This window comes from Pipistrellus kuhlii, unplaced genomic scaffold (genome assembly GCF_014108245.1).
Source record: "Pipistrellus kuhlii isolate mPipKuh1 unplaced genomic scaffold, mPipKuh1.p scaffold_m20_p_9, whole genome shotgun sequence".
Lineage (NCBI taxonomy): Eukaryota > Metazoa > Chordata > Mammalia > Chiroptera > Vespertilionidae > Pipistrellus > Pipistrellus kuhlii.
This window is the reverse complement of record NW_023425595.1, coordinates 9466830-9487351: the sequence shown is the minus strand read 5'-3', so window position 1 is coordinate 9487351 and position 20522 is coordinate 9466830. Positions and strand designations below refer to the sequence as shown.

General features: G+C 51.8%; 1 protein-coding gene across 5 annotated transcripts; it reads left to right on the top strand.

The window, feature by feature from the left end:
- Positions 1-20: 20 nt before the first annotated feature.
- Positions 21-20522, top strand: ARHGAP1 (Rho GTPase activating protein 1). 5 transcript variants are annotated; one of them, XM_036426942.2, is made up of 15 exons: positions 21-161; positions 4093-4273; positions 4495-4590; positions 5882-5911; positions 10540-10627; positions 15680-15811; positions 16157-16243; positions 16445-16543; positions 17130-17237; positions 17318-17394; positions 17587-17664; positions 18322-18450; positions 18612-18715; positions 18841-19090; positions 19128-20522. In XM_036426942.2, the coding sequence occupies exons 2-14, from the start codon at positions 4141-4143 to the stop codon at positions 19018-19020; spliced, it is 1341 nt and encodes a 446-aa protein (XP_036282835.1). In that variant the 5' UTR covers positions 21-161; positions 4093-4140; the 3' UTR covers positions 19021-19090; positions 19128-20522. The 5 variants fall into 5 exon arrangements, with proteins under 5 accessions (XP_036282835.1, XP_045433392.1, XP_045433393.1 ...); XM_036426943.2 differs by lacking the exon at positions 21-161 and adding an exon at positions 2903-2977; XM_036426944.2 differs by lacking the exon at positions 21-161 and adding an exon at positions 2956-2980.

Sequence of the window (20522 nt, the reverse complement as noted above, 5' to 3'; positions counted from 1 at the left end):
AGTTTGGCCCGGGGACGGGTCGGAAGTGGGCTGGAGGTGTGGCGGAAGTGGCTGGGGAGCAAGGAGCCCGGGAGGAGGCGGTTCCCGTTTTTTGCAGCGGAGCCGGATGTTTGCCGAGCTCTGACAGGCGTGGCAAAAGGAGCGGAGCCCGACCGACCGCGGTGAGCTGATGGGCGCGGGTCTCCCCGGGCGGTGATGGGGGAAGGGAAGGGCCTGGCCTGGCTGTCTGAAGGGCTGCGATCCCGACGGGGAGGATCCGAGGAAGGGAGGAGGGTGCAGTGGGACCTGGGGGCCTGGCCTTCCTGCTGCGGGGATTCTGCCCCGCTCACGGGTCTGCAGAGAGAGGACTGGGCTTCCTTCGCTGCCTTCCTCCTGCCCTCCCTAGTGCAGAGTCCGGCTCAGATTGCTGTTTTCGAGCCAGCCCATGGGAGGGAAAGGCTCCCTGCTCCGATCCCGCGAAACGCGAAGAGAAAGAAATTTGGGGGAAGTGTTTCACCCTGCCACCTATTAGGCCTGGCGTTCATCTCTGTTTCATAATCGGTGCACCCAATCCGGATTTTGTAAACCATGGGGCTCTATGCAAACGTGAATGTACTGGAAAGCCTTGCTGATGTAGGATTTGCGTTTTCACAGTTTGGAGCTTCTAGGAAGACGATCCTAAGGCCAGAGAAAGCGATTTTAAGTTGTTACCTCTGTTCTTTTCGGAGGAGATTAGGGGAGAGGCCTTGTTTTGTGGTGTTTGTTTGTTTTTGTTTTGTGGAACTTCTCTCAACCTTGAGAATCGCATGAATGAAGTACAGTCACTTAGGGAAACATTGAGGGATTGACCTGCACAATGAGACCACCTTAGACAGATGTGGATTAAAACCTTGACTCTGTTGTGTGACTGTTGGCATTTGCTTCGTTTCCTGGAGCTCACTGTCCTCACACTGAAAATGGGCCCAGTGGTACAATGCCTCTTAGATGCTGTTGTAAAGTTAATAGATAATTTGTGTCCAGTTCATGGTGCCATACGGCCCTCAACAAATGTTGCTTCCCTTCTCCACTTAGGAGGTGAATTAATTCAATATGTCATTCAACAAATGACTGAGTAGCTACCTGTGGCAGGTGTAATTCTTAATAGGTCAGAGTTCTTAAACAGAGATTCTTAGAAGGCATGCGAACCACTTAAAATTTCATAGATTTCATGCAAGTGCTGATTTGTCTTAGGGGGAAAGACCACAACTTGTGTCAGAATTTCAGAGGTTCATATGAACCAGGTGGTCACGGTTCTACTCCTGGTCAGGGCACATGCCTGGGTTGCAGGCTCCATGCCTAGTGTGGGACATGCAGGAGACAGCCGATCAACAATTTTCTCTCATCATGCATGTTTCTATCTCTCTCTCCCTCTCCTTTTTTCTCTGAAATCGATTTAAAAAGATATTTTAAATAAATAAATAATCCTGAGAGGTCCAGACTTCCCAAAGCTTAAAACCTCTAGGTAAAAACTGCCTAAACTGCCAAAAGTGAGTCCTGAGATTTTATAAAGGTAGATTTTTACCTACCGAGAAGGGAAAACGTAACCTCCAAGTGAGGAGTATTTTGCAGAGTGGAGCGGGGCTTGTAGGTGCCTGGAGTCTTAGGCAGCCAGGATACTTCGCTTCCACTAAATGTTAGAATTTCCCCTCATTAGCTTTGCTCTCCCTCCCTCTGAGTGGGAGCTAAACTTCCAGGCTCACAGGGAGCAACAACTGTGGGTTGGAGGGTGGTGAGAGAGGCCAGTTGGGAGGTGGGAACAACTGTGACTAGTTATTCTGGAAGAGGAGGTTATGGGGGAGCAGGGGTCAGGTCTAGGAAAACGGACAAAATAGAGGAGTTACTGGAAAAGAGGTGGACTTCCAGTTCTCCTTTTAAACTTTAGAGGATGACCGCCTCCCTCACACATACTTCAGCTACCAGCTGTTCCTTCTAATCCTGTTGTTCACTTCAGCACAGTATTTTAGGACCCTGAAGAATTATATTTGTGGAAGGAGCCTTCACTTGTACAGATGAGGACATTTAGGACCAGACAGGAAAAGGACTGCCCAAGCATCTTTGCAACTCATTGGTTTAGGCAGGACTGTGATCCAGTTCTCCCAAACACCTCATCCCCTGCCTTTTTCATTGCATGAAGCACCCACTGTGTGCAGAAAGACTTCTCTGGGTGGCTGTGGGCAGAGCTGAAGGGCCACTTGGTGCCGGGGCAATGACAGAAAGAAGGGAAGGAGAGAAGGCTCAAGACTGGAGAGGGTTACTTTGAGCTGCATTCTGTCCCTAATATCCAGCTGTGGGGTGAGAGGGCCTTGGCACAGCCTCCTGGTTGAATGTAGGGAGGAGTATGTAGATGAATCAGGGGATGAATACTCAAGACTAAGGTTTGCCTGCCTTAGAAGGTTGAAGGGGACTAGGGAATCCGGAGTGAGGGGCACAGCAGCACTCCCTGGGAAAAACGCATTCCCAAACAGGAGAGAGTCTTCTTTTATGTTCTTGGGAAGGGACTTACATTTGGCGGTATCAGCAGTAGTGAATAAGGGTAGCAAAAGAGACCTAAAGAGAAGAGGAAAAAGGTGGGGGGACGGGGTTTATTGTTTTTTGGCTGCTCAGCTTTGGCTCAGGAGTTCGAAACAGCTTTTGCCACTGAATCGGGATAGTTGCCCTGGTAACAGGATGGTTGTTGCTAGTTACACAGAACCAGTTTACCATCCAGAGTCCTTGGCTGTGACTTGTACGGGAGGTTGTCATGCCACCTCCGAGTCCAGAGTGTTCAGGGTCTGAATCCCCGGTGGCAATTCTCTCTTCCTTCCTGTCTGTTCCTGGGTCTCGTCTGCACTCCTTATCTGCCCTGATGGTTCTCTGACCATATATGTCATTTTTTAGACTCCAGGAATGCAGCAAGCTTAGAGCAGCCTCTCTGAGGCTAGACTGACTGGGTTGAATTGAAATTGCACTCCTTGCCCATGTGGTGAGCTTGTGATGAGAGAGGGGTGTGCTTCCCGTCAGGGCTGAGGGCAGAAAGTGCTGCCTCCAGGCTGCGTGCGTGCGGTCACTTCCTTACAGCCAAACCCCAGACCCGAGCAAGCCCGGTTTCCGAATGGCTCTTCTTCCCTGTCTGCTCTAGCTGCTGTTCTCTTTCTCACCTCTTGTATCTCAGCATTCTGATGTCATGAACTTCCCCCTTTCCCATCTGTGCCCTCCAGCCCTTGGGACAGGCTGTTGACCTTAGCCATCTCGAAGTTAGCGCCTGGAGCTCCCGCAGATTAGAGTGGGCTTGGGAGCCTCCAGGAACCTGCTATGAGTGGCAGGCAGATTCCATCCTCTGCTCCTGGCTCCCTGGGCAGACCCAGCAGAGGCCTATTTTCTGGGTCCCTGTGGTCTTTGGCCACCTCCTCTTCCCCAACTCAGAGGTCAGAGATAGAGTAGCCAGGGGTTTGGAGCACCCATACGCTCCTTAGATTTTTATACCATCTCTGCCCATCACTGCTAGGGTCCGGAAGCATTCTGTGCTCCATGACCCCTTAGGAGAGGGGCTCGGACCTCTGCCCCCTGCAGCTGGGACTATAGGACTGAACCAGCGGGGCAGTAGGCAGTGCAGAGCCTGGCACGATTCTTCCCCATCCAGCTGGAGGACCTGAAGGCAGGCACTGAGCTGTGCCATCCTCTGCCCAGCTGCCTTTTCTGGCAACATGTCAGAAAACTGTGGCGCCAGAAGGACCAGGAACTACATGGAACTCTTGGCAAGGATGAGAAGTGTTCAGGGACAGGGACAAGGGAGCTTAGGGGAGGAAAGAATGGGGTAGGACGCCCTAACCGATTTAACTCAGTGGATAGAGCGTCGGCCTGCGGACTGAAGGGTCCCAGGTTCGGTTCCAGTCAAGGGCAGGTGCAGGAGGCAGCTAGCTGATTGATGTTTCTCTCTCATCGATGTTTCTAACTCTCTATCCCTCTCCCTTCCTCTCTGTAAACAATCAATAAAATAAAAAATAAAAACAACAGGGAAGGAGGCTAGCTATAGCAATTGCAGGTATAAAGAGAGTGTTGCTGACCCTCTTTACACCTGTAACTGCCTTCTCCCAGGTTTCTCTTCAGGTTCTGTGGGGTGAGGCTGTCGGGACAGGCTCAGCTATGGACCCACTTTCAGAACTGCAGGATGACCTGACCTTGGATGACACCAGCCAGGCTCTGAACCAGCTGAAGCTAGCCTCCATTGATGAGAAGAACTGGCCTTCGGATGAAATGCCCGACTTTCCCAAGTCAGGTGGGCACCACTGGATCTCGGGCATCTACAGGCACCTTAGATGGGGAGACACCTTCCTACTGGCGGGAGATTCTGGGAGGGCAGATGGGGGCAAGCTGACCAACCCCAGGGTGGGGCTAGGAGCACAAGCCTTCCTGGGGAGAGGGCCCAAGAGCACGGGTCTCAGGGTGAACACTGGGCCAGCCCCCCAGGCTCTCCCCTCACTTTGCCATATTCTTCAGATGACTCCAAAAGCAGCTCCCCGGAGCCTGTCACACACCTGAAGTGGGATGACCCTTACTATGACATTGCCCGGCACCAGATTGTGGAGGTGGCAGGTAAGCACACCCAATTTTGCATCTTTTTCCTCATAGCCTGCAGCCCCTTACACTACAGGGTAATGCCAATTCTGTGGTCTGACCCCTGACCCTGGATCTCCTGAGCATCATTCTTTAAACTCACTGACTTGATTGTGGTGGCCACTTGGTCTGTTCCCCTGCAACCACTTCCTAAACTGTGACCCCACTGTCTCCACTGGCGGATGGTGTGTAGGAGGCAGTGTGGCCTAGTGGCTTTGAAGTTTGAAAGCCCTGGTTTGATTTCTAGCTTTGCTCTCTGAACTCATTTCTTCCTGGCAGCGTTTGTTGAGAGAATTGCAATAGTGAATGTATGCCGGGGCCTAGCCCAGAGTACATAGTTAGCCCTGAATAAGTGGTCATTTACCTCCCTTTCCTTTGCCCTCATGCCAGCTTTTCTACTCCCTCAGTGACTGGAGAGCAGGCAGGTGCCAGTTCTTCCTACCTCGAAGGAAATCAGAAGTTGGGCCACATGACCCCGCAGCATCAGGTTCCCAGCAGCTGTCTTACCCTATTAGAATGGGTGCAGAGTATCCCCCAGTCTGGCCCCCATGTGCTCCCACCCTCCTGTTCATAATGCAGTACCCAGAAGCCTGGGACAAGAGAGGCAGGGCCAGGAGAGGCAGCAGGGATGTCGATGCCCTGGTTTCTGCCCTCAGGGTCCTACTGCTAAATAGAGGAAATTAATTCCAAGATTCTTTATCTTTTCCCTAATGGTTGTTGGTCCTCAGTGAGGCCAGGCAGCTATAAGCAAGAGTGACAGCTGGCCCTGCTCTGAGTCACTGGAATGGGCAGGGGAGCAGGGGCACATGGTCTCTGGACCCAGTGTCAGGCAGTGCGGTCTGGCTGTGGGGACTGAAGGCATCTGGCCTCTCCTCAGTGCTGGGCTCGGAGGTCATCCCTAATGTCAAAGGTATTCCCATGACATCTGTGTTCCTGGACCCCGCCCAGGTCTGGGTTGGGGGACTTGGCTACGGCCTCTCTCACCCCAACAAAAGCAGGGTGAGAGTTCTTTCCTGATCTGATCCTGACCTGGACACAGGACAGACTCCTGAAAGTTCAGAACTGTCTTTCCTTTCTACCAGAGAGGCACCTGATTGGGGCAGGGGGGCGGGAGTAGGGGTGGGGGACTCTGCCTGATGTGAAGGAGTCTCTATCCTGACATCCTCCTGGCCTATGTGGCCAGGTCACAAGGAGAGCAGGCTGCTCCTCTCCCCAGGGGTGACCCCTGTTGCCCTGCCGGCAGAGCTGCAACATGTTTCTATTTCCCCAGGGTGTGATGAGCCTGAGGGGGCCCAGCCAGGTAGGTGTGTTCCTGGCTCTCCCTGCTTGGCGCCTCTGGGCTGTGGCCTCTGGACTGTGAATCAGGAAGGGTTCCTGGGACAGCTTAATTGCAGCCCCACTCTAGGGAGCTGGCAGTGGGCGGTGCCTGGGAGCCGGAAATAGCAAAGAATTATGGGTGGCAGCTGTGTGGCAATACATCCGGAACCTAAGGGAAAGGAGCCTCAGGGACAGCAGGGTCCACAGAGGTAGCGAGGGAGGTGGCTGGCTCTGAGCAATGGCCTGGCCTGCATGCTGGCTCCTGAAGCCTGAGCTGAGTGCTGCAGGCGCAGCGTCCCTCGGGTGGGGTTGTCCCCCGAGCCAGCCTGTGCCTCTCTGACTGCTGAGTGGAGTTTGGATTGGCACTGCCAGAGTGAGACCTGTTTGATGTGACCATGTTGACATCCTGGCGGGCCCGCTTCCTGGCATTAGAAACCAGAGAAAGAGCCCACGTTGCAATGGAGGCTGGGTTATGCCCCCGCCTCCTCTGCAGCCTCTGTTAGCGCTAGCGGCTGCTGTCATGCTCCACTGTCACATTGAACTCAGTCCACACAGGTTCTTGCCAGTGGTGTGCTGATAGAGGTGGCCCTCCTGAAAGGGGGGGGGGAAGGTTATTATTTGTACCACTTGAAATTTCTACCATGAGAGATTTCAAGCTACCAACACGATGTCAACTGGCTTGCAATATTCCTGACAGTTTAACAATATAACAGCTATATGAGCCGGCTCCAGCACTTTGCCCAGCCCCCACCTCCCACCTCTTTGGCCTGCCCTGCAGGTTGTGGGCGGGGCAGGTGGCTGGCCTGGCTGCCGGGCAGTTCCCAGAATGGCTGCTGGAGGAGCTGCTGTTGCTGATTAACACCCAGGCTGCCCTGGGAGAATTCATGATCGGTATCTGGGGAATGCAGAGGCTTCGTTCTCAGGCGGCTGGTCTTTTCCTGGTGCTTTCCACAGCTGTGTGCCTCCTGACTGAGCCCTCCCCCAGCTCCGGGAGCACTAGTGCTGCCTCAGCTCCTGTCCCTTCAGTCTCCAGGGCAGAAGTCTACTCTCTTCTCGGACCAGGAGGGGAGTCCTGGGCCTTGTTACCTATGTTCTTAGGGCAGCAGTCACCCTGCCTGCTGGCAAATGCCTGGGTCACCGAAGGACTTGGGCACGCAGGAAGGGTGGGGGCGAGACCCTCAGGTTGCCCATACCTCATTCCTCACCTGTCTGGGCGCCTTACCTCACTCCTCTCCTTTTGTCCCCCACCCCCATCCCGACTTCGCTCAGCCTTCCTTTTTTGAACATCTGCTCCGGATTGAGCCTCCTAGTCAGCACTGAGGATTCGTTGAAGGAAAATACACACTCCTTTCTACAAGGAGTGCCCAGGCCAGTGAAGTGGTTCTTCAAGCTGGTCTTTGAGAATGTGAAAAGTGTAGACCTACTGCCCTAGCGAACACATGCATGTGCTTGTCATATTTTTTCATATGACATCATGGCATTGGTGGATGCCCATCGGGGGAGCCACGGTTGAGGATCCAGTTTCCCACGTACAAGGTGCTGGGCCTGCTGAGCAATGGAGCACAGGCTCTGGCCCTTCACCCTAATTGCTGCTTAATCAGTTACTAGCTCTTCAAATTCCAAAGCCCAGTGAGCTCAGACTTTCTTTCCTGCCTAAGTCCTCAAGTCTGCCAGCCAATGAGCACTGCCTTACTGTTGGGGGCAGGCATAGGAAGAATCTCTTGGAATCCCCATGCTCCTCCCTGGGTTTTACCCCACATCCGGGACATTTCCTGTTTAGAGGGGAGTAGGCAAATGATGTCCCTCCCTTCACAGGCTCTTAGTAGGAGGCCCAGGGGTTCCTAAAGCTCTAGATTAGGGGTGTCGAACTCAATCAGAGAAGGGGCCAAAATCTAAAATCCAGCCTAAATCTCGGGCCGAATGGTTTACTGAACAGTCATAAACTGTCATTGTGATGGAAACGCAGCGGAGTGCAGTGATGACAGTGTGGTGCGGGCCACATTGCAAGGCCTGGCGGGACGGATTTGGCCCGCGGGCCTTGTGTTTGACACATGTGCTCTAGATTGTACATGAGGCTGGGCTGGCCAGTTTAATCCTATGACCCAGTCTGTTCTTCCATTTACTCTCAGATCCCATCGGAAGTGAATCACAGTATACCCCTGAGACTGCCCCTTCCCCCCTGGCCTGGAAGGAATCCAACACCAGGATCTAGGCTAGGGTATGAGAGAGCAAGTGATATCCGGTTCATCAAAATAGACCTGCTGCCAGATGAACTGCACCCTCTCCCCCTCACACAGGCTTGCAGAGGTTTCTCTGGTTTTAAGTCTGGAGAAATCCTGCCCCAGACTATGGGAAACTTACTGCCTCAAGCAGTCTGATGACCTAGAGGTCATGAACAAACCCAGAAATAGAACCATGCATACTGTGTAATTCTGACTGATGTCTTTGTGCGGACTACCAGCATTTATTGAATACCTGCCACATGCTTCGCTCTGGTCTGGCGTGAAAGATTAAAAGATGGAGCTGTCACAAACCAATAGAGGAGACAGGCACATAAACAATTATTTAGAAGAGTCAGGGCATCATGGATAATGGTTCATGTTTGGAGCCATGAAAAGGGACAGCTGAGCTGCCTAGGGGAAGGAGGAGAAGACACAGGCTTCTGGAGGAGATTATGCCTTGGATGAGTCTTAAATTAAAATTCAGAGGACTTAGCCTAGAGGAGGGGAGCAAAATTGTCCAGAGAAAGGTCCGTCCAGCATGAGAAACAGCCTACTGTGCACAAGGCTGCAAGCACTTTGTCTCAGAAGAGTGCCCAGTGTGAGCCTGGAGAGGCAGGAGCCAAGCCTGAATAATCCTGTGAGCCATTCCAAGGAATGTGGCCAGCAGGGACTAGGCCGGCTTTGCCCATATTCCAGAAGCCTCTCTCAGCCTCTCCATAGATGCTGGCCCCAGCCCTAGAGAATAGAGTCAGAGCCTTGACAATCACTTACAGCCAACTCCTGAGTGAAGTCACTGACCAAGAAGGACCATCAAGGTCATGGCTTATTAAATATGGAGAAAACCCTCAGCAAGGCCTGGGGGATCCTTAATCCTCAGAGGGAGATGGCGGACAGACTCAATGCGCTTCGTGGGTTGTGTCAGTGGTCTTTCTATTTGCCTCTGAAACAATCAGGGTGAAGCAAATGTGGCTTGGTGCTCTGAAGAAGCATGAGGGCAGAGCTGAAGGGAAGGAAGGGACCAGGTCTTGTCCCCATGGGTCTTTGCTTGGGGTTCCTGATCCATGCTGACCTGGAAGGACATCTCACTTTTGGGGAGGAAAAACATATGTCTCAGGAGCTCCCTGGTTTCATGATGGTCAGACCTTCAAATTATGACTAGTTGTGGACAAACATCCCAGACACATTACATCCAAATGAACATTTTCCCACAGCATTACAAACTCCTCTCAACTTCATGTTCTTTGGAATATCCTTAATGACAAAGGATATGATTTTTAGAAATGTCCAGGATTTAGACTCTAAATTTTAGAGGCAAGTGTGGTTAATAATTCTAATAAAATCAGAAAGTGTTGTTAGTGGGAGAAAATGAGACTACTGTTGGCCTGGCCGGGTTTCTCAGTGGTTTCTCAGCAGACTGAAGGGTCAAGGATTTGATTCTGATCAAGGACGCAATCCCTGGCCCTTGGGGCCTGTGCAGAAGGCAACCAGTCAATGTCTCACATCAATGTTTTTCTCTCTCTCTTTTCCTCTCCCATTCTCTCTAAAAATCAATGGAAAGAGTATCCTTAGGAGCGGATTAACAAAGAAAAAAGAGAGAGAGACTATTGTATAATATAATCAGGCTGATTTCCTCGGTGAGGTTTTCCAAATACACACTGCTTAAAGCGGATGCCTCTGAAATAAGTGTGACTTTGAAGGTGGCTCCTTGGCAAGACAGTTGCTTTGAGACAGGGTGTGATATAAATTAGCCATTCCTAATTGTACAATTTGGTGGTATTTAGTAGTCACAATCTTGTGTATCTCCATCTCCATGTACTCCAGAATTTCAACCATGCCCACACAAGCCCCGTACTCATAATCAAGTCAGTCTCTGTTCTTGCCCCCTCCCAATCATGACAACCACTAATTTGCTCTCTATAGATTTACTTATTCTAGATAACTCATAAATGGAATCATATAGTGTGTAGCTCTTGGTGACTGGCTTCTCTCACTTAGCATATGTTTTCAAGGTTCATTCACAGTGTAGCATGCATCAGTACTTCATTCCTTTTTATAGCTGACCAGTATTCCATTGCATGGACATACCACCTTTTCTTTACCGATTCAATCTGTTGATGGACATTTGGCTTGATTCCACCAGGTGTGATTTTTTTTTTTTTGAAAGTCATGTTATTTCGTTATACCCAGCCCAGTATCCCTGAGAGCAACCTGTCCCTCTTCCCTCAGCGACACCCCCTCCAGTGCAGGCACCTGCCCACAGTGCATCTGCATGGCCCTCTCTGGCCGCTGTCTTAAATGGTACCGGTCTCCAGGCCTGGCACCTGTCAGCCCTCAGCCTGCTCCTCTTGGTTCATCTTTCACCCACCATGCTCTATCTTCTCCAATCTAGGAGATGACAAGTATGGGCGGAAGATCATTGTGTTTAGTGCCTGCCGAATGCCTCCCAGCCACCAGCTGGACCACAGCAAGCTCTTGGGGTGAGTACCTGTATGGAAGGTGATGGGACCTGTGCCCAGATCCCCAGCGTGGCCTGGTGTTGTTTTCCTTACTATCCCTCCCTGTGTGGGGTGCCAGGCCACCTCCCCCCTGCCTCCCTCTTCTCCTGAAGAGGAAGAAGAGGGAGGAGTCAGACCTGGTTTTTAGTCCTGGGAAGTGTGACCTTGGCAAGTGTCTTCATCTTTTTAAGTCTCTTTTTCTTCACTTTTCCTAGGGAATATTCATACAGCCCTCCTTTCTTGCAGGAGCGGGATACTGTGTGTGAAAATGATTGGAAAAGTAAAATCCTGTCCAAATGTGAGGGCTAATCTGGTTATCTCCAATGTGGTTGTAGTTCCCCATGTATATGCATAAGTAGTGCTGTTATTTGGTGCCATTGGCGTCTGTACCTGCCTGGATACTGTTGCCTTTATGTATAAAACAGCTCTGGTTAGTCTGAAATCTCCTGATGCAAGGCAGGAGGCTGATTGAAAGTGGGAGTTTGAATGTGGCGGCCGCGGGGAGGTTCCTGCCGGGACTCCGGGAGCTGTGTCTGCTGGCACCAGGCACAGCCATGAAGAAGCAGGAAAGATATCTGCTTCCGTGGAGCTCACGGTTCTATTGAAAATGGGCAATTCCAGAATTGATCGGCCATACCATTGTCACTGTAGTACTGCCTGCTTCATTGCCCTGGTTCAGCTTCCTTCTCAACTGGTTCGTTACGGAGCCAGTGGCAACGGGGGGCGTTTCCACTCGCTCTGTGTGCGTTTAGTGTGGTTTTAGCTGGGGGGGGGGGGGGGGGGGGAACGACTGAGGCTGCAGAAGCCACAGTGAAAGTCAGCCTACGCTGCAGTGCCATTGAGGAGCCAGGGGCAGCTTACATCATCCTTAGAACCAGAGCGTTTATTTTCCTTCTTCGAACAAAAAATGTGTTTGCTGTAGTTTTACCATATAAGGTATTTTAAAAACATGAAAAAAATAACAGAGAGTTTGACAAGCCCTGTCCCAATAAACATTCATTACTGAGCCACAGCTGCCAGCCCGGGGCCCACAGCATGGGCGGGACTCCACGGAGGAAGAGCCCTACTGCGCTCCTGATGCTCCTCAGTGTGTGTTCAGCTACCATCTTGCACTTCTTTTTTTTTCTTTTTAATATAATTTTATTGATTTCAGAAAGGAAGGGAGAGGGAGAGAGAGATAGAAACATCAATGATGGAAGAGAATCATTAATCAGCTGCCTCTTGCATGCCCCCTACTGGGGATCGAGTCCACAACCATGATACATGTCCTTGACCGGAATCAAACCTGGGACCTTTCAGTCCTACGACCAAGCCTCTATCCACTGAGCCAAACCGGTTAGGGCCATGTTGCACTTCTTCCTGACGAGTTGAAAGTGCTCCCTGAAATTGGAAATGTCTTCACTGCCCATATCAACTCCTTGCAGTTCTGAATGGTTCTGGGTATGGTGAGGGGTCAGGATAGTCCAGGGGTACAGTAGCTGAAGGGGAAGGGCTTGAGTGCTGAGTCTCTAGCCCCAGTGAGCCACGGCCAGACCCTAGTCTCCAGCCCTGTGTGCCATCTTCCTCTCTGGCCTCCTGAACTCTTCCTTCCACCAGCTCCTCAGTCAGGCAGGCAGAGCCTGGTCCAGGCCCACCACGTGGCCCAGCCAAGAGTAGGCCAAGGAGCTCAGCCTGAAGGTGACTGAGTCATGGATCCCTCCACCCGCCCCACCCCTAGTTTTATCACATCTGACAGGCAGTTGAGAGACTCTTGGCCAGATAATAGTCCGAATGGGAGGAAGTCAGAGGATGGGGATGGGAAAGCACCTGGTTTTCAGGAGAGAGAGAGCCTGGTGAGTGAGGCGGCACCCACTCTGGGGCTTTCCCTGGCTTCAGGAAGCCCTCTGCCATCCTGATAGCAGATCTCCCCTCCCCCACCTGACCTGGTCACAGTCCCTCTGGGAGCAGAGAGGCACGTCCATCAAGGATCAGGCCTGTCCTCTCACCCAGGTCTGGGGGTTGAAGCAGAAAGAGCCTGCGGCTGGATGCAGAAGCCCGATTAGACTTCCTCTCTGCCTCTTCCTAGCTGTGTACTTGGGGGTGGGTGTCTTCTGAGCCCCATAGAATAAGAAGTGTGCCCACCTCACAGGGCTGTTGTGGGCATTGGGTAAAATTCATACATTAAATGCTATTGTATCCATTTTTAAAGAAAAATATGCACAACTATATAAAAAAGTTGCCCATAAACCTCATCACCCAGAGAGAAAACCACTGTTAATATTTTAGTGCATTTGCTTCCTATTTTTGCCTATAACATATACAAGGCTCTATAATCGGTTTTGTATCTTATGTAATGCTTTTATCTTTTGAGCATTAAACATTCATCAAAGACATCCGTTAAAAGTTTTTATTGACATATGATATGTATACAGAAAAGTGAACCAATTATGTGTACCACCTGATAAATTTGGAAAAACTGAACCCACCCGTGTCAGCCCCACCCACCAACCTCCCTTCGCTCTTCCAGTCACCACCATAAAGAGCTACCACTGTTCAAACATCTCACTTCACAGATTGGTTTTGTCTGCGGGAGCAGCCTGTGAGGTATTCTATTTATAGACGTCCTGTGATTTTTTTTAACCGATTCTCTGTTGTTGCATAGCTAGCTTGCTGCTCATTTGTTGCTGTTTTTCCATTATAAAACGGGCTACAATGAATAGCCTTCTACAAAAATGTTTCTGTTCATCTCTGCTTCTCTTTTCTTTTTTAAAATATATTTTCTTGATTTTTTTTACAGAGAGGAAGGAGAGAGATAGTTAGAAACATCAATGAGAGAGAAACATCGACCAGCTGCCTCCTGCATACCCCACCAGGGATGTGCCCGCAACCAATGTACATGCCCTTGACTGGAATCAAACCTGGGACCTTTCAGTCCGCAGACCGACACTCTATCCACTGAGCCAAACCGGTTTCGGCATCTGCTTCTTTTCTTAGGGTCAAAGGGTAGGAACATTTTATAGCTTCTGATAGATACCATTTTATTGCCCTCCTAGAGGTAATAAAATCCATCAAAGGATGAGTGTATTTTCAATATAAGTATTGCTATTTTTAGTTGCAAAGTGCCATATTTTATCCCTGACTGGTTTGGCTCAGTGGATAGAGTGTCGGCCTGCGAACTGAAGTGTCCCAGGTTCGATTCCAGACAAGGGCGTGTACCATGGTTGCAGGCCACATCCCCAGCAGATGTGCAGGAGGCAGCTGATCGATGTCTCTCTCTCATCAATGTTTCTAACTCTATCCCTCTCCCTTCCTCTCTGTAAAATATCAATAAAATATATTTTAAATGCCATATTTTTATGTATCTAAGGGGTAAAGTATTATGTAATAATAGTGATTGGAATCAGAGTAACAATTCATCCCTAGCTACTTCACATGCCTGCCTGTGCTGGCAGAGCCTAGCACCCATGGACCATTGTGTTTCCTGCCTCCCAGCCTCTAGTAGTGATCCTGCTGAGGCCTGGGACTGGCCAACCAGAAAGAGTGCATTCCACTGGATTCCTTCATTTCTGGATTCCTTGGTCATTTTCTTTATACTTCTCCACCTTAGGGGGGCTCCACACTACGTGTGTTTCTTTGGAGTAGTAGGTATGCTATGAGCATAGGGAGCCTGCGATGTGGCTATTTGGTCCACGAAAAGCCCAGTGATTGGAGGGAGCAGGGAAGGGGATCCCCTCTCAGAGGCAGTGTGTCACAGCCTGTGCTGAGGATTCAAGTAGAAGCGGAAAGCTGCACTGTGGTCCAGAACACAGGCTTGCCCTAGCTCAGTGGTCAGCAAACTGAGGCTCGCGAGCCACATGCGGCTCTTTGGCCCCTTGAGTGTTCTGATGCCACTTCTTCAAAATAGACTCGCCCAGGCCGAAACCCTACTTCTGCTCATGGGTCACGAAGTTTCAGTCGCACTGTAGGTGGGCACCTAAACGTGGAATTTTGTGGAAGAGCCACACTCAAGGGGTCCAAGAGCCGCAGTTTGCCGACCACTGCCCTAGTTGGTTTGGCTCAGCAGGCAGAGCATTGGCCTGTGGACTGAGGGTCCCTGGTACAATTCCAGTCAAGGGCACATGCCTGGGGTGCAGGCTTGATCCCTAGTAGGGTGCATGCAGGAGGCAGCTGATCAATGATTCTTTCTCATCATTGATGTTTCTCTCTCTCTCTCTCCTTCTCCCTTCCTGTCTGAAACCAATAAAAATTAACTTAAAAAAAAAAGAATGCAGGCCAAAACTGGTTTGGCTCAGTGGATAGAGGGTCACCCTGTGGACTGAGGGTCCCAGGTTCGATTCCAGTCAGGGGCATGTGCCTTGGTTGCCAAGCACCCCAGTGGGGGTGTGTGTGTGTGTGTGTGTGTGTGTGTGTGTGCAAGAGGCGGCTGATTGATGATTCTCTCTCATCTATGTTTCTGACTCTCTGTCCCTCTCTCTTCCTCTCTGTAAAAAATCAATAAAATATAAATTTTTAAAAAAGAAAAAAATTTGCAGGTTTTGGAGTTAGATAATTTGCCTGCAGGCTGCAGCATAAACTGTGTGATCTTGGGTATGCCCTTGACCTCTCTAAGCCTCATTGCCCTCACCTGTAAGAAGGAGATACTATCAGCATTGATTGTTTTAAGGAAGGCATGAGATAATAAGTGCTTGGCAGATGCTAAAAGCTTAATATTGATAAATAGTGAGTATCATTATTGATTTGACAATCCTGGGAGGGAAATGTTATTCCCATGTTCACTGCTATTATGTGAGAGAGCTCCAGTTAGAGTCTTGGTCTCCAGACTTTTGGTCAGTGCTCAAAACTGAGAGCTGTTGTTATTATTGCCCCGCCCAGCCCCAGCCCTACCCCAACCCCTCCACCCTAGCATGGCAACTGCTTATGCAGCCAGATGGACAGTGCGGGGCAAAGGGTCGTGGGGAGGGAGTTTGATATTAGCAGATTCCATGGCACCAGGTTCTGGCTTAAGGGGCCCCACCTGTGTACAGGGCGGGCCTGAGCAGGTCTTTTCGCTTGAAGGTACCTGAAGCACACCCTGGACCAGTACGTGGAGAGTGACTACACACTGCTGTACCTGCACCACGGCCTGACCAGCGACAACAAGCCCTCCTTCAGCTGGCTCCGCGATGCCTACCGGGAGTTTGACCGAAAGTGGGTTGGGGCCCAGGGGTGGGGTCCAGGGCCTGGAGCAGGTGGCTCTGGGCTTGGGCAGGAGCTTGTTCCATGCCGGGGGAAGTCAGGTGCTCACACCTGGGTACATGCAAAGAATCTGAAGTTGGAACAGCCTGAGCTCAAATCCGTTTCTCTACCTACTCGTTCTGTGACCTTTCATGTTACTTAATCTCTCTGAGCCTCCTTTTCCTAATCTGTAAAATGGGGCAGCAATGATACTTTGCAAGCTCGCTATAAGGAGTGAAATCAGAAGATGTACATTAAAAACATACTCTGTGTCTCCCCCGCCACGCCCACTCCTGAATTCCCACTCTGCCTCCACAGGTACAAGAAGAACATCAAGGCCCTGTACATCGTGCACCCCACCATGTTCATCAAGACCCTGCTCATCCTCTTCAAGCCCTTCATTAGGTGAGCAGGCCGAGGGCGGGGTGGTGGTCTCCCCGTGCTTCCCCCTGAACTCTGAAGCAGATGCCAGAGGAGGCCAAGCATCGTGGGGACACAGCGTTTGGGGCTGGGCCTCAGTCTGGACTGGCTGTGCTGCTGAGGGGACAGTGGAGGCCTGCCGGAGCCAGTGCTCTCCCCAACCCATGCCCTTTCCTCCCTCGGCAGCTTCAAGTTTGGGCAGAAGATCTTCTATGTGAATTACCTGAGTGAGCTGAGCGAGCACGTGAAGCTGGAGCAACTAGGGATCCCTCGCCAAGTGCTCAAGTGAGGCCGGGCAGGGACTGTGTGTGCCCCCTGGATGGCATCTGTGTACATGTGTGTCATGTTTGTGGGGTGGGATGTGCCAGCCAAGGGGAGAGGAAGCCTTGAGAATCCCAGGATAATTAGAGGAAGCAAATGTAATGACTGAGAGACAGCACATGAGGAGAGAGAGTATGGGTTCAGATTCTGTTTCTGTTACTTAAAGTGACTGGATTTATCTATTTTTATTGATTTCAGAGAGAAAGGGAGAGGGAGCAATATAGAAACAGCAATGAGAGAGTATCATTGATTGGCTGCCTCCTGCATGGACCCCACTAGGGATTGAGCCTGCAAGCTGGGCATGTGCTCTGACTGGGAATCGAACAGTGACCTCCTAGTTCATAGGTTGCCGCTCAACCATTGAGCCATGCCGTCTGGGCCGGGTCAGATCTCTCTAAAGTCTTCACTTTCTCCTGTGTAAAGCTGGGTGGTTGTGTGGATCAAATGAACTAGCCCATGTAAAAGGGCTCAGGAAGTGCCTGACAAATGGGGGTTATCGTAGTGACCACAGAGCCAGGCAGAGGGCCTGACTGTCCCATCTGCTCCCCAGGTATGATGACTTCCTGAAGTCCACACAGAAGAGCCCTGCAACAGCCCCCAAGCCCATGCCCCCTCGGCCCCCGCTGCCCAACCAGCAGTTTGGGGTCTCCCTGCAGCAGTGAGTATGGGAACGGGGGCACCTGGCACCTGGAGCCCAGGACAGGCTGAAGACCTTGCTCACTGCCCTTGTGCCCTCAGCCTCCAGGAGAAGAACCCAGAGCAGGAGCCCATTCCTCTCGTGGTCCGCGAGACTATTGCTCACCTGCAGGCCAACGGTGAGTGCCAGGGCCCACCTGCCCCTACGACCTGCTCAGGGACCCCCAGCCCCTTCAGGAAGCTGGCAGACAGGGCTGGGAGTTCCCATGTGCACCAGCCCTTGCACTGACTGACTGGAACCCCAAGACCGAATGGTGGGGAGTTACATTTACCCCAGAACTCTGAGACTCACCAGGCCCCCCGTTTCCCAGCTCTCACCACGGAAGGGATTTTCCGGAGGTCTGCCAACACCCAAGTAGTACGAGAGGTACAGCAGAAGTACAACATGGGTGAGTGGCCCTGGGGTGTCGAGCTCACGTGTGGGCGCTGGGGTGGAGGGTGGAGGAGTTGTGGGCAGGTGTGTGACTGTTAGGGGCTTCTCTGCCTTTTGCCTTTCACTGCCCTATAAACAAGGGTCCCAGGTTCTGTTTCTGTCAAAGGTTCGAGAGCCACATGCTGCTCTTTGGCTCCTTGAGTGTGGCTCTTCCTCAAAATACCAAGGCCTGGGCAAGTCCATTTTGAAGAAGTGGCGTTAGAAGAAGTTTAAGTTTGAAAAATCTGGCTCTCAAAAGAAATTTCAGTCGTCGTACTGTTGGTATTTGGCTCTGTTGACTAATGAGTTTGCCGACCACTGTCCTATGGCATCTGCTAAGATAACATGATGCCACTCCCACGTGGCTGTTCCAGGCCTGCTCCCTCATGGGTCAGGCTCTGGGTCCTGGGTTCAGGGTCATTTGGAGACAAGGAATGACTGTGGTATGTGCTGGGGGTCCCACTCCACCCAAATGCATCCCCTTGTCATAAAGGAAGAGGTGAAGACAGTGCTAGAGGCTCTCCGGGAGGACCCTGAGGGCGGTCGGGCAGTGGGGCCTCCTGGGCCTCCGGATGGGCTGCTGGCCTCCCGGCTCCGCCCAGCTCCCCTCACCCTCCTCCCCACCCACCTTTAGGGCTGCCTGTGGACTTCGATCAGTACAACGACTTGCACCTGCCAGCGGTCATCCTCAAGACCTTCCTCCGGGAGCTTCCTGAGCCCCTGCTCACCTTTGACCTCTACCCTCACGTGGTGGGCTTCCTCAGTGAGTGCTCTCTCCCACTCCAGGTCTGAGCTGCTTCTGCTGGGTCTGTGCTGGACTCGGAGCAGGCGCGTTTGGTTGGGGTCTCCCCTCTAGTCTCGTGTGAGGGCTTCCTGAGCCAGCCAGCCTTGGGCCCCTGTAACCCCGGCCCCCATTCTTCATAGACATTGACGAGAGCCAGAGAGTGGAGGTGACGCTGCAGGTTCTTCAGACGTTGCCCGAGGAGAACTACCAGGTGCTTCGTTTCCTTACTGCCTTCCTGGTGCAGGTGAGTCTGCCTCTCGCCTGAAGGGAGGAGGGAGGAGCACGGGCCCCTGCTGCTCTGGTAGCTGGTTGTAGGGCATGGGAGCTGGGTCTGTGGCCCTGCTGCAGCCCTCTGACTTCCCTCCACAGGTTTCCGCTCAGTGTGACCAAAACAAGATGACCAACACTAACCTGGCTGTCGTCTTTGGCCCTAACCTGCTGTGGGCCAAGGATGCTGCCATCACTCTCAAGGCCATTAATCCCATCAACACCTTTACCAAGTTCCTCCTGGACCATCAAGGGGAGTTGTTCCCTACCCCTGACTCCTAGGGGCTCTGAGCCCAGCCCCTGCCCACCAGCCCCCTTCTCTGATAGCCCTTCCTCTGGGAGCCCATTCGGACTCTTCCTCCTGGCATCAGCATTAGAGGAGCCGAGGGCTCCTGCCCAGGAAGGGGTCATGAGGCCCGAGGAGAAAGAAGCTGGAGCCAGCCCACTGGACAGCTCCTCCTCCCCTTCTTTCCAGTCCACCTCGCCGGCCCTGGAGGCCTTGCTGTTACCATGAGACATTCTGTCCGCCTTATACTTCTGCCTCCTTGTGTCCCTGGTTCCTGTGGGGCTGTGCAGAGCTGGCCCTGGCTCTTCCAGTGGGAGGACTGGCTCCAGCAATCCTTTCCTCCTTTCTCCTGCCTCTTTGCCTGACAACTGCAGATGCCAAAATCACGGTCAGCTGGGACGGTAGCTGGGCTGGCCCGCCCCCTCCTGATTGCCGGGGAATGAAAGGCTGAGCTGGCTTAGGCAGGCCCTCTGAGGCTCCCCTCTGTCTGGGTGAAGGCCTGGGTACAAGCCCCTTGCTCTGTCCTCCCCTCAGCATGGGTACTTCCACAGCTAAGGAATTCAGCCTGGAACCTGCTTTCTGTTTCTGCCTTCTCTTTCACACATCCTGGTCAGCTCTTCCCAAGTGGTACTGCCCCCAGAATGTTCTAACCCCCTGCTTCTGCCTGGACGCAGCTTGGATAACATGGCTGAGTTCTAGCATCCATTTGAGACAGACAGTACCCCCACCCTGAGAGACCCCCGGTGCCTAAGCAGGGGAGCAGGCTCCGCCTCTGTGCCTTGTCTAAGGACAGACTAGGCCAAAGGCTCTTGCAGTCGTGTGTGTTGTGGAGTCACACTGGTCTCTGTGGTGTCTCCTTCCTCCTCCTGGGCAGAGATTTTGCTAGTTAGTTCTAGCAACCTTCCCCAGGCAGTAGGGGTCCCAGGACCCTGTTGTCTTTCAGACAACCTGGACTCCAGTGATGATGGCCGTCCTGCATTCCAACTGTCCTTTAGAATTACACTCCTTCATGGAGAACACTGAGAATCCACCCCCACCCCTCCGCAGTCTTTTTGATTTCTGGCAGTAGGGAAAATCCTGAACAGTGACCCTGTCCCCACAGCCATGGCCAGAGCCTAGAGCCTGTATGATGGGGGTCCTCACTGACCAGCCCAATTCCTTTTGGCTGCTCTCCCAGGGCACTGGTGTGTCAGGATCCTGGTACCTGGCTGGCTGCTGGTTCTGTTAGTGTCTCTAGCCTGGGCACAGGCCTCAGCTTTCTGCCCTACTTTGTGTGTCAGGTGTTCTCAGGCCCTTTTCCTGGGAGCCTACGGATCTATTTGGTCTTTCCCTTCCCCTACCCGACTGGTTAGTAGGGACTGGGGGAAGGGCTTGTACTGTGAATCAAGTGTACACATTCACACTTTATGAATTCCTTGGCATCAATCATGTATTTCACCTCTGCACTTTTTGTATTTCAATAAAAATGGAGATGGAAACTGCCCATCTGACTATTAAA

Bases quoted from the DNA above. Each gene is read 5' to 3' on its own strand.
- ARHGAP1 (XM_036426942.2), top strand. From the start codon at position 4,141: ATGGACCCACTTTCAGAACTGCAGGATGACCTGACCTTGGATGACACC. The intron at 5,912-10,539 runs GTAGGTGTGTTC...TCTCCAATCTAG, and splicing joins GCCTGAGGGGGCCCAGCCAG to GAGATGACAAGTATGGGCGG. The intron at 16,244-16,444 runs GTGAGCAGGCCG...CTCCCTCGGCAG, and splicing joins CTCTTCAAGCCCTTCATTAG to CTTCAAGTTTGGGCAGAAGA.